Source organism: Verticillium nonalfalfae (genome assembly GCF_003724135.2).
Source record: "Verticillium nonalfalfae strain VnAa140/NRRL 66861 chromosome Unknown scaffold_17, whole genome shotgun sequence".
Taxonomy (NCBI): domain Eukaryota; kingdom Fungi; phylum Ascomycota; class Sordariomycetes; order Glomerellales; family Plectosphaerellaceae; genus Verticillium; species Verticillium nonalfalfae.
The window spans coordinates 234,285-246,963 of record NW_021167242.1 but is presented as its reverse complement, the minus strand read 5'-3'; the positions used below and the strand labels follow the sequence as shown (position 1 = coordinate 246,963).

At 53.5% G+C, this 12,679-nt stretch overlaps 3 protein-coding genes across 3 annotated transcripts; 1 reads left to right on the top strand and 2 right to left on the bottom strand.

Moving 5' to 3' along the window:
• Positions 1-1,341: 1,341 nt before the first annotated feature.
• D7B24_002759 (uncharacterized protein) lies at positions 1,342-3,058 on the bottom strand (the record flags this gene model as incomplete). The annotated part of the gene is made up of 3 exons (XM_028636960.1): positions 1,342-1,565; positions 1,768-2,202; positions 3,022-3,058. The coding sequence occupies 3 exons, from the start codon at positions 3,056-3,058 to the stop codon at positions 1,342-1,344; spliced, it is 696 nt and encodes a 231-aa protein (XP_028497539.1).
• A 2,645-nt stretch (positions 3,059-5,703) lies between these two features.
• On the top strand, positions 5,704-7,381 carry D7B24_002758 (uncharacterized protein; the record flags this gene model as incomplete). The annotated part of the gene is made up of 2 exons (XM_028636959.1): positions 5,704-5,878; positions 5,955-7,381. 2 exons carry the CDS (start codon positions 5,704-5,706, stop codon positions 7,379-7,381), a joined length of 1,602 nt encoding a protein of 533 aa, XP_028497538.1.
• Positions 7,382-8,323: 942 nt separating this feature from the next.
• On the bottom strand, positions 8,324-12,277 carry D7B24_002757 (uncharacterized protein; the record flags this gene model as incomplete). Its single annotated transcript, XM_028636958.1, has 8 exons — positions 8,324-8,363; positions 8,421-9,305; positions 9,358-9,401; positions 9,456-9,744; positions 10,500-10,561; positions 10,707-11,711; positions 11,769-11,965; positions 12,067-12,277. The coding sequence occupies 8 exons, from the start codon at positions 12,275-12,277 to the stop codon at positions 8,324-8,326; spliced, it is 2,733 nt and encodes a 910-aa protein (XP_028497537.1).
• Positions 12,278-12,679: the final 402 nt, after the last annotated feature.

Sequence of the window (12,679 nt, the reverse complement as noted above, 5' to 3'; positions counted from 1 at the left end):
TTCTGACTGAAGCGACAGGACCCTGTTGACTTGTTCGCATTTGGGCTGGCGATATATTCCGTAGCACCCGAGCTAATTTAGCCGTCTCAAACAATCTGACGAGTCACAAGGCTCGAGAGGAGCTTTCGATGCTCTAGGCTACCTTTTACCTTACCAACTGGAATATTGAGTAGTCTGGCACGGTGGCACGCGGAGGTTTGGACCGACATTGTTTTACCTGAATATCAAAGTTTCTCCACGGATAGTGAAACCAGTTCCGTCCAAACTTCCCAGATCTCATCAAAGTGATAAAGCCGACTGAACTGGAAGGATTACAAAAGGTGACCCACTGCGAAGTCGTCAAGGTTGCCCTGATCTCGTTTCGATTAAAATTTGTCAGGATATCTGTCAGCGCATGGCTAGAGCCCTGCAACGCAAACCCCGTATGCCACTCACTCCCCTAACGATTTTACATGCAGAGCCAAGATTTAATCTACCACAGCGGGAAGACTTTTGCCACTCAGATTTGATAGGGTAAACATCAGAACAGGAAAACGGCCCGCTAATACTCGGTCCCCAGTAATGAGGCACTTGATTCCTTGACAAATGTTTCAAAAGGGTAATCGCTGAGTTTCAGTACATTCAAAGCCTGCTCTTGGTTCAAGACCGCCTTATTTATCACTGTGCACCTACTCTTTGGTTCCTTGGTACCATGACGGCCGTCCGACCTTCCGACTCAACAAGCTGCGTTGTAGAAACATACTCCTTGAACTTTCTCGTAGGTATCTCTTGCTGGAACATCTCCAACTCGAGATATGTGCGGCCCTATCTCGAGCAAACAGTGAAGGATTAAATGGCCAAAGGCATCGTTAGCTCAGAGAATACAAATTCAACTTTGCCGCCCAATCTCCATCAGTCGGATTGATAAGGTCAGGGAGAAGTTGGGAGACTAGGGTTCCAGCCGCCGTGCTCGGCATGATGTTGATGGAATATGTCTTCTGGCGCAGGCGGGCTGTCGGTGTCTCGTCTCCAACGGCGAAAGTCACGGCGCCTAGCGTTGATTGGTACTGGGGGTCTCGTCAGTGCTGCAAGGAGCTCGATTGTCGCACTTACGAGGAAACCCCAGAAAGCCATAAGGGCTACCATCGCACTCAAAGCTTGCTGGTTATTCGTTGGTATGGCGAAACAGCCAATGACAAAGAGCAGCACCGTCATGGCAGCTATCCCTTAAACAATGAGACGGCCGTGGCTAGGCTTGTCGACTAGAAACCAGCTGATTATGTTACCCATAAGCCGAATAGCGTATGCGCCTTGCGCAATGCCCATTGGATTATTGACGCCCGCCACCGTAAAGAAGTAGCTTTAGGTCTGTCGGAAGCTGACATCAATGAGAATTGCCATGGGGTCCACTCGCGACAGGTAAGCAGCCGCGAACATGCTGCCATCAGACTGCTGGGCAAGATATGCCATCACAACAATGCCCTTGAAACAGTCAAGATACGATGCCTCGTCTTGGAAACCGGAATGCTCTTGTTCGACGGCGGCCTCCGGGACGGCAAGTATTCGTCCCAACATCAAGATCAGCCCTATGGAACTTTTCCAGCGACCTGCCCGACTCCTCGCGACAGCCCTTGAGCAGAAGCCACGATGGCGACTCAGGCAGAAGGGGCACATCTAATGCCAGCATGAGTACAGACGGCACTACTTGTGTCAGAAAAGGCATCCTCCACCCCCAGTCGCTGGCGATGAAAGACCCTGCGTAGGCCACAAGGACACAACCCCACCGACCTAAGACAATCATGTTGTTGATGAGGGTGAGGCAGGCACCGCGTAGCTCATCAGATGCGATCTTGGCGATAAAGACAGGAGCGAGAACATGGCCGAGACCAAATCCCAGGCTGCTGACAAGCTTGCCACCAAAGATGGTCATGGCAGATTCGGCGAAGCTCTGGACTACGACACCTACAATGCAGAGGATGCAGCCAATGTATATAACGAGGAGGCGGCCTAGAATATCGGAGGCGAAGCCAGCTGAATAGGCTGCGACAAAGATGCTGACCGTGGCTGCTCCGTTCCAAAGCTGCTGAAAATGTGTCGAGATTTCAATTTTGCCACCGGGTGTTTCGCTGCCGAATTTCTGGAGAAAGGACGGAATGGCTAGACAGTTGCCGAGCAGAGGGACTTCGTAGCCGAAGTTGATCGGCAGTATGAGAATCAAAAGGCCTGTTTGTGCAATACGTCAACAGAAGCCCTCGCTTGACCTGGTAACTTGGACAGGAAAAGGCCACATAGCAGGCAGATCGTGTGAGGTCGAAATTAACTTACACCGGCCGAAAACGCGCTTGTATCTCTATATGTGCTGGAAGCCTGATTCCGTATTGGATGCGCCAAGCTGTATGGATGTCGTCTACTCTGGGTCGAGCCGCTGAGAAAAGCTGGTGATCAGTTTCCGACCCACGTTTCTAGACTCGTTGGCGACCCGAGCTAGCTCATCCACCGACCAAAAGGAAGCCACCCTGGACTTTCGGCCTAAGCCCCGCACAGATAGAGGTTGCGAGCGCAGAGCAGCGAAATGCGATGCTTGAGGGGATGTGGTATAGAGTCAAAGTCTTCCGTACAAGAGTCTCGTTTGGAAGGTACCCAGAAACCTGGTGGTGATTCAATGTAGAGTAAGGTCGGTGTAAGACCACCAGCCCATCATCTGATTTTGACACCCGTATCTTGCTTCCGTACGATCAAGTATTGATTAACGTCGCATGTTCGAGGGCTCTCGAGAGCTGTTCGAGAATCCCACGGGGTAACCTATGGAAGGGGATCTAGGCTGGATATCGAGCTGGAGTTTGCGGGGACATCACATCCCTGGATAAATGCTTAGCTTAGGATGACCAGGGTCGAGTCCACGCCGATGATGTGTAACTTTATGTTCGACAAGGCAGGATCAATCATGAATTGCGGCAGATCGTGAATTTCACGCGTGTCGCCTGCTGCCTCGTATTCTCACCTGAATACAGCGGAAATTCAATGGCAGAATCTTTGCCTCACGAAACATTCGGACATTGCAAACGTAATTACTCATCATCTCTTTCCTGGGGATGTTCTAAATGGCGCTCAGATGTTACTGAGGGTTTGGCTGGTTTTGTCCGTAGCCATCTTGGCCCACATCGAGTTCTGGTCAGGGGCTATTTGTTAGTGCCTCTGTAATAGGATGATTATGTCAGTTCTCGGAGAAACCAGTCTTAAGGCCACATCCTCGCACTTTCTCTACTTCCTGGTTCCTCCAATCTGTCCTGTTTCTCCTGTTCATTTGTTTTCTCCGTTCCAATTCAATTGTTTCATTCCATCTCCATTCAAAGCCAAGACATTAGGACTACGAGTCACGGCAACCCCACACATACGGACTTTCTCTCCCACGTCGTCAATTGGCACAACTCACCACACACCGAACACGATCCACGGTATCACACGTGCTGCACGACGAAAGTCCGAGACCACGCCAGGCCGTTCCATGCCGCCGGGTCTCTGCCTTGGCTCATCGGCATGGCTGGCGGCAGGCTCCTGACGTTGGCATGCGATAGCTGCAGGGTACGCAAGGTCAAATGCGATGCCCGTACGCCTTGCTGCAGCAACTGCCGCTCATCCGGCATTGACTGCAAATATGAGCTTCCGAGGAGAAAGCGAGGCCCAAAAGCTCGCAGCCAGCAAGCTCGGACCTCCGTTGAGCCAACGCAATTGCCCAGTGGGGGGTCTCCGCGAGGAACGATTCCCGATTCTCCAGCCAACGGACTAACTGACATCGTATCACCCGTCAAGATAACATCGACTCTGCCGTTAGCAGAGCTATCTCATGTAGATCGCTTCCCAGCGCCCGTGTCCCCCACGATTGCATCTCGGGTTGAATCACATCGCTGCCAGGACAGGGCTTCCGTCGAACTGACATTACTTTCCGAGGAAAGGCTTCCCACACCCACAGAAATCCAGGAGGCGCTGGCGAAAGACCTCATGACTCTTGGGTCGTCGGTTGACCATGCGGCGAGGAGATGCATTGACGTTTTCATGCAATATTCGTACCCTCTTATCCCGATAGTGCAGCCGACGAACCTCATCGCCTCGATCGCTCTACTATCCCGCCCATTGTTACCCGACGAAACCACACCGCAGTCCAGACACTCATCTGGGCTGTCTATGAAGAGCTTGGAAGAGTTTAGAGCATTCACTCTGCTGACGGCCTTGTGCGCGAGCATCTGTGCAGGAACGAACTCCGGTATGATATGCAGTCTCGACAACCCCGACATGCCCCGCTGCTTCTTGCGTGCCTCTCGAGGCATGTTCGCACACTTTGAGGAGCGAGACATCGAACACCCAACCTCTTCGTCCCTCGTCATTAGAGTACTGCAGTCCAGCGCATTTCACTGTCTTGGTAAGACGCACATAGCTCTGTACGTTCTGAGTAACGCTCATCATCTGGCACTTCTGATGAGGCTTTACGACGAGCGATCGTTTGATGACATGCCGCAACCAGAGGCAACAATCATGCGTGCCGTAGTTTGGACGCTGTACGCGGCCGACAAATCTGCATCGATTTTGAATCATGTCCCTTCCACTGTTCAAGAAGTCTGTCTCCAGGAGCCGCTCACTCTGGCGTATGAACGAGAGGGCGATATTGGATTACTTAGCCCGGACATGCCACTATTCACCTGCTCATATGAATCCCGGCTGCAAGCTGGCTTCACGTTAAGTAATAAGCTGTGGAAAGATGGGGCCGATATCATACTCGATCTGAAAGTCCTGGCAAGAATGTACAGTCGATCCGGGGTGACAACGGAAGTACAGCCTTTAGACATGCCCGCGTCCGGCGTTATGCAGGCTTACTTGAACTTCTGCGCTGTTCTGGACTCACTCCCTCCTTGGTTGAGGGATCCCGCGTCCCACACGACGAATATTCCTGCAGCAACTTCATTTCAGAAGCTTGCTTTCTGGGCTCAAAAAGCAAACCTCGTCATCACATTCCACTGTCTGCGACTTACCATTCTGCGACGAGCAGAAGCACACGGCTGCTGCCATCTTCTTGGTCTCATAAACGATGAGGGTATGCTGGCCCTTCGAAAGACAGAGATTGCTAGTGATCTTGTAGCAGCGGCGACCGCTGTTCCATTCGAGGCCTTAAGGGCTAACAGCGAGCCTTGCGTGAGTTCTTCCTCACGAGAGATCGCCTTACTCGTCGAGCTATTGTTGACTGCTGGTACTAGGTCGAAAAACTCCGACAAGCCGGGGTCGACCTGCTGCAGATCACCCACAAAACCACTAACCAGGCACTCCGTGCACGCGCCAAAACTATTTTTTCAACCCTCTTGGATCTGATCGCGACGTTGAATTCAAAGGTCTCGAATGAGTTGAGCACGGGATTCCCGAGTTGAACAAGGCTTGGCAAAAGCGAGCCGCGTGTGACCTATTTATCCGCGGAGATTCTTCCCACCCAACCGCTACCGCCGCGCACTTCCCCCCGCAGCGGTATCGTGCCACCCACATCCCGAATATGACGGAGCACGTGAGGGGCCGGCCGTTTTGATCATGAATATTTCAGCTAAGTGTGTCGAAGCTGGAATATATTCACTGGCCATCTTGATGCCGCTGGCACATCTGCTCTCCGCACCTCTTCACTCTTTTGGTTCTCAGAAAGTCCCCGAAGAGAGCTAGAAGAACTTGATACGGTACCAACAAGACGCCATGGGGTCGCTCAGCCGCGCCATCGAGTACTCGAATCCCATTGTGCCAGGCTTCTCACCCGATCCCTCTGTGGTATTCGTCGACGGAACGTTCTTCCTCTGCACGTCGTCGTTTCATGTCTTCCCAGGACTACCCATATACGCATCGAGGGACTTAAAGGGATGGACGCATATTGGTATGCCCTGTGATGGACCTCGATTCGATATATAGAGGCCGAAACTCTTACGGAGCTCTGGCTTACATTACAATAGGAAATGCGCTGAATAGGCAATCACAGCTCAGTCTGAAGAAAGCTGGAACCATTCATGTCACGCTTGACACCGGATTTTCCCTTGTAGGAACTCTGGGCATTGTTGCCCCGAGTATCCACTACCACAAGGGAACCTTCTACATTGTAACGACCAACACGGATCACAGCGGGTCATACCACTGCGCAAACTTTATCATTAGCACAGAGAACATCTGGAGTAACAAATGGAGTGACCCTGTCTACTTTGACTTCAACGGTATTGACACCAGCCTATTCTTCGATGACGATGACCGCGTCTACGTACAGGGGAGCTGGATGTTGCGTCGCGATAAACAACCCACCGCCAACATTAAGCAAATCGAAATCGATATCACCACGGGCAAGGTCCTTTCAGAAGCCAAAGAAATCTGGACTGGGTGGGCCAAATACGATACGGAAGGCCCGCACATCTACAAGGTAGATGGATACTACTACCTGCTGGCTGCAGAAGGCGGTACCTTTGAGCACCACATGCTCACCATCGCAAGGTCCACCAACATCTGGGGCCCATATGAAAGCGCGGAGACCAACCCTATCATGACTGCAGATGGCAAGGATGAGTACATACAAAATATTGGCCACGGCGATCTGTTCCAGGACTACGACGGCCGCTGGTGGGCCGCTGTCCTTGGCGTCAGGAAGCAGCAGGACGGGAACCTCGGTCTAAGCCGCGAATCCTTCTTGTCCCCCGTTAACTGGCCCTCTGGTGATTGGCCTGTGGTTCGCCAACCCAGGATGAACTTCACGAGGGAGGCGTCGTTGTCCATAGTCAGTCATCCTCCGCTCACGGCGCCTCCGTTTGTCGAGGATCTCTACATCCGTGACTACGATCCGTCCAAATATCGCCATACCGACGACGGGAAGACCATAACGCTCACCCCCAGTCGGACGGATCTTACGTCCCCCGTAGATACATGCACGTTTCTTGGCAGCCGTCAGCGATCTCTTGATAGTATAGCTTCTACTCGTATCACGGTCATCGAGGGACCTCTCGGCAAGAATGTGCAGGCAGGTCTCGCACTGTACAAGGACCCAATACGATCCGCATACATCGCCTTTGACTTTGCCACGAATTCACTAGTCTATTCTATCCACAACTCGGCGTCAGGTCTCAGCAGCCGTATATCCCGCAATATCATCGGTAAAGTGGAGGAGGTGGAGTTGCGCATCTCGGCGGCTCCGTTAAGGTACAGCTATGCGGCCAAGATTCGGTTGGCGGAGCCTGGTAGGGGGAGCGAAAAAGACTGGTTCGAAGTTGGGTCGATGGAGTCTCTGGCTCTCGATGCCAGGGACTTCACGGGACCTATCCTCGGCGTGTTTGCACATGCTGGGGACGGTGAGGCAGAGGCGGCAGAGGTGACCTTTAAGGGTTTCGATTTCTTAGGCTGATGCCATCTTGGCCTTGGTCGAGTGACATCCCACCCACATATCTTGATGATGCCCAGAATTAGGAGGATTCCGAGCTTGAGGGCTCAATTGGAGCCTTGTCGTACCGTTCCTCTCGTTCTTTGCGTCGAATACATCTGTCTATACTTTCATTTTGGAGGCTTCAGCGCGCAGAGGCTGATGTAGGAGTCGGCTAACTGTTCAAGACGCGGCAAATCTTTGTCCAACCACCATGCATTTCTCGGATCTAACATGTCTGACATAGTCACAAGACTTTCATTGGTCCTAGCCGATAATGTACCGTCCAGCCAAGAGACCTGCAGCGAAGCTAGCGAATATTCGGTTCGTCATACATAGCAACATAATCAGTACTGAATCTAGAACTCTGTCCTAAGAGCTTGCTGTGTTTCGCGACAATAAAAAATGTCCAGCACCCAGGTTCAACCCCCCGTACCTGCTTGACAGACCTCGTTCGACGAAAGTTACTGTTCTCAGATTCTAATGTTCAGCTCTGGGAAAATGTCTTCCTAGACATGGAAGATATCAAGAGTCTCTTCAGTTGACAATCCAGTCCTGCAGGAACAACAGAGGCGTTTTCTTTACCAAGGTCGGGATAGTATATTGCAAGGATCCAGAAGTCTCAGGTCAGTCGTACGCCCAGATGCTCACGCGGGCCCTTGGATTGAGAGAAGGCACACCGGACCATGCGGCAGAACGGCATTCATCTCAAAGGGGAAGGTCATATGGTAAAAAGGCGTAAGAGATTGTAGGAAATGTCATCATTTATCGCTTCCAGTCAAAAAGATTGATTCGCTAACAAAGATGTAAATACGCAACATTGCAAGCTGTCGCTAGCATCCTAGATACTGAGTGAAGACAATACTGTTTGGGGGGGGGGGGGGCTTGGCTCTTCAGAATTACTGGATTCCGGACGGAGACAATCAGCTACTCGGCTGTCAAGGGTTTCCGACCATAAACATTAGGTCTAGGAAGGGTGTCAGTTCAACCGTAATACGAATGTGTGCAGAGAATGAAGACTTACACGATGTAGTAAGGTCGCAATTTCAAATCACGAATGGCCTTCCTCATATTGGCGACCAGAAGCTGAATCTCGATGTACTCCCAGCCCATGATTTCCTTCAATAGGAACAGGGCGAATCCCTCGAGACTCTCCTCGAGGAAAGCAAGGTTGTAGATGCCGACCTCCTTCAGGCGGGGGTCACTGCTCCAGCCGCCACAGGGGAGCTGGTAGTCCTTGACAACAATGTCCTCGAAGCCAGCCTGCTCCATGTAGCGCTTCATGCGCCCATCGAGACCAATCTCGGCCGTCTTGCCGAGCCGGTCCATGGCCTCGGTGAAAACTTGACCCCACTGCTTGAAGACGTGTTTCGGGTCATCGCGCACCGAAGGTAGATCGCTCCGCAGGTTGATAGTGAATTCAAAGTTCTCTAGGTAACCACCAGGCTCGAGCGCCCTGAAGGCCTCCCCGTAGAGCTTAGGCCAGTCGCCTATGCTGCCGTAAAGGGCACGGATGTGGATCAGGTCGAAACTCGCGGCCGGGTACGTCCACTCGAGCTGGGCGTCATCAATGTGGAACTTGCAGTTGGGTGGCACCCAGGAAGGCTGAATAGGGCTGATATCGAAGCCCGTCACTTCGGCGGCTGGGTGAGCATCGGCAACATCAATGGCCCAGATGCCGGTGCCGGTTCCGACATCAAGAACGCGTTTGGGCTCGTCAATCGGTGCCTCATAGAGCTTGTCGCCGAGAAGCAGCGTAATAAAGTGGTGGGCTATATCAAGACCGTCATTCTGGCGATCGTCGTTGGGGCCCCAGTACTCTGTCGACTTGTAGCTCTGGAACGTGCGGCCATGGAGCTGGCGGTACTCAAGCATGCTGCTCGTCAACGAGGCCGTCGATGAGACGAAACTATACCACGTATGAGCTATAGACTCAGTGAGATGGAGACTGTGCGTGCTACCTTTCATTGTCGATGCCTTCGTCACTGTCGACATCCGATTCATTCTGCATCAAACAATTAGTATGTTCGCAGCGCTACAGTGTTGATTGGGGCCTCACAAAAGGGACTTGATCCGCCGTAAAGTGCTCCTGTTCGTTCGCTTGCTCGATAACCTGCTCCAGGTTCGCTGGGCTTCCTGGAGCGTTGGAACTGGGCGATCGTGGAGATTTGGGCGACCGAGGGGACCTCGGTGAGGGGGATTTCTTGTAAGATGGACCGGGGGGTGGGGAGGCGGCCGAAGCCTCCTGGCTGGTCGACATGGCAGGAGAATTCCAAGTGTGGTTTAGCTGCGTGAGGATGTCCCAGCGGAAAATGACTGGGTTTGACGGAACGGGACGAAAATCGATGCTAGAACCAGATGAACCCAGTAACGGCGAGAGAGTCGAGAGTCAGGTCAAGCTCAGTGCCAGGCGCGCGAGTGTAGGGTCAAGGGGGGATGCGAGTGCGAATCGAGCTACGAGAGGGCAGAAGCCTTGCCATGACTTATGAAGTACCAGCATACCAAAGGAAAGCAAACCCCGCCCTCGAATCGGTCCCCCCGGGCCCAGCCTCTGCCCTCGCCTGATCGTCCTATCATGCGTGGCTTGTCTGGAACAGTGGCTCGAACTCGATGAGAGATACTGACGTGATTGGCTTTTGCGCCGTGTCTAGCTAGGCAAGCTAGGGTAGGGCTTGTCCTTTCCGCTCCCCCCCGTTCGCCCTAGGCCAGATCTGAGAAATGTCCTGGGCATGGCGCTCACAGAGAATATGCTCCAGGCCGCATAAGGTCAATGAGAGAATATCAGCCCCCATTATTCTGTGGCCCGGATCAATGGTTGGCCACGAGGGCAACAGCAAAAAACGATTTCCGGTTTCCAGATCCACGTTGACGGGACATGCGTGTCCTAATGAGGGATCTGAGCCATCGAATGACGGCGTCACGATTACTGGCGCCACGGCCCCCCGGCCAACCGCCTAGGTTTGTCGTCTCCCTCTCCTGACGTGCCTTCTCGTGCCGTCCTGCCCCCTCCCGAGCTTGAGCATTGATCAAAGGGTGGCTTCGAAATGCTTACGATCGCTCCATTACTTGCACCCACATGTCGGAAATCGCAAATAACCCTAACAGATTGCGTGTCTTCCACGGCTTAATCGGATCGATGAGAGCAACGTCGAAATGCCGCAACAGCTGCGTATATCGAACGAGAGTCAGCAAGAGGGCATCAGAGATGCAGACCCAACAGTGTCTACCCAGTAGGAACGATGCCGCCGAGCAGGAAACTGGGTCAAAGGGGAGGGATACGACAGGGGGAGAAGCAGAAAAACAGACGTACCTCAAAAATGGTCTTGGCCATCTCCATCTGCGCGACGGGCTTGCCGAGGCACGTGAATCTGCCGTCGCCAAAGACCATATCATTCGTCCGCACCATAGCCGCCAGCTTGTCTTTATCGTCCTCAAACCAGCGCTCTGGCCTGAAAGCCTGGGCGTCGTCGCCGTAGAGGGCCTCATCGCGGTGCATCGCGTAGGCAGAATATCCAATGCACACGCCCCCTGGCAGCGCAATTCTCTCGCCGTCGACGACAACGGTGTCGCCGCCTGCCGGCACGTCGCGCGGGAACAGGTTGGCCACAGGTGTTCGCACGCGCAGTGACTCGCGGACGACAGCCTGCAGGAAAGGCAATTCCTTTGCTTGAGCCTGAGAAATGAGGCCGTTCCCGACGGCCGGCGCCCGGCCTTCGCGCACCGCCGCGTCAATCTCCTTCTGCAGCAGTGCGTAAACGCGTGGGTTCGTCATAACGAGTAGCAGCGCGCCGCGTATAGCACCGGCCGTTGTGTCAGAGCCAGCGATAATCTGCTCGAGTGCCTCGGACTTCAGCTCATCGTCGCGCAAACCGTGGCGGATAAATGATGCCAACATGTCGGAGCGCTTATCGGTGTCGCCACGAGCGACGCGCTCGTCGACAAAGCGGAAGCAAGTTGCCATCATCTTGCCAAATCCATTGTTGTCGCGCGGCGAGGGCGCAATGAAGCGACCAAGCACAGGCGACTGCGCGAGCCACGATGCACCTAGGGCCCATGCAGCATTTGCAGCAGCGAGACCCTCTTCACTCGATTGAAGATACGAGTCCACATCTTCGTCGGCTGCCAGCATACCAAATGTCTTGCCCAAGCCGACAGCACTGATGACGTCGAGCGTGAAGAATTGCACCTTCTTGGCTAGATCCATGGGCACGATGCGGTCAGGCGTCGAAATGTACTTGGTCCTCACGAGTTTCAGCAGGTCCTCAAGGCGCTCGTCAATGGACGCCTCGAGGCCCGGGTTCTCTCGCCCTGAGTACTATTCCAAGTGTCAATACGATTGAGATGCGTTCCTGGGATGAGCAAAGTCACTCACGCCAGGGGCCATCTGCTTCCTCCGCTGCTCGTGCTTCGCATTGTCAGATTGGGTAAAGACGTTATCGCGGCGATACTCGACCCGGCACGCATTGTAGTACCACTCGGATCGTTTATACCCAGCCTGTCGGTTGACGTGCGCCCAGACCTCGGGCGACGAGGTCAATAAGATGCCAGGCGCGATTCGCGCAATGGGACCTTTCGTTGTCAGCTACGTGGATTGCTGCAACCTTTTGCTGCTATGATAACCAAGAACAAGAACGAGGGGGGGGGACCGTCATCTCGTGAACCTCACGTACCGTGTTCCTTGCTAACCTTAGCATACCACTCATGGCACTTTTCCGACAGTGCGGCCTTGCCGTGCGGGATGTTGCTGACCCCGGTCCAGCGTGGCCCAGTAAACTGTCTCAGTTTGGCCCAGGCGATCACTGTGCGTGCCAGGTAGAGCACAAACAGCGCTGCGACCAGCGGCACCGCCGTCACCTGTTCTGAGAAGAGTGTTGTGATCATGACTGCTGAGATGCCAGGAAAGAAGAAGACTGAGGGCAAAGGACAGGATTCGACCGACCGGAAAACTGGTAACGCAACCCCAGGTCCACCGCTGGAGGGGGTCGAGCCGGGACGTCCCATGTTCATCTTATATCGATGCCGGAAGGGGGGAGGCGAAATGGGTGGCCCCGCACAATTCACATGATGCTACCTACCTAGTTTCTGGTTAGCAACCTTTTCACACATCGACTAGACCTCATCCATGTCTCTTAGCGGTCCTCGCAGATGGCGTGGGACTTGAGGGAGTTCGGGCCCAGAACCTGGCGAGTTGTCTTTCCAATCACGAACCAGCCATAACTCAGCCCGGCGGGCGTTGCTCGAAGCAGACACTCGTTGCGACCCTGGGGGCCCAAAGCTGGGCTA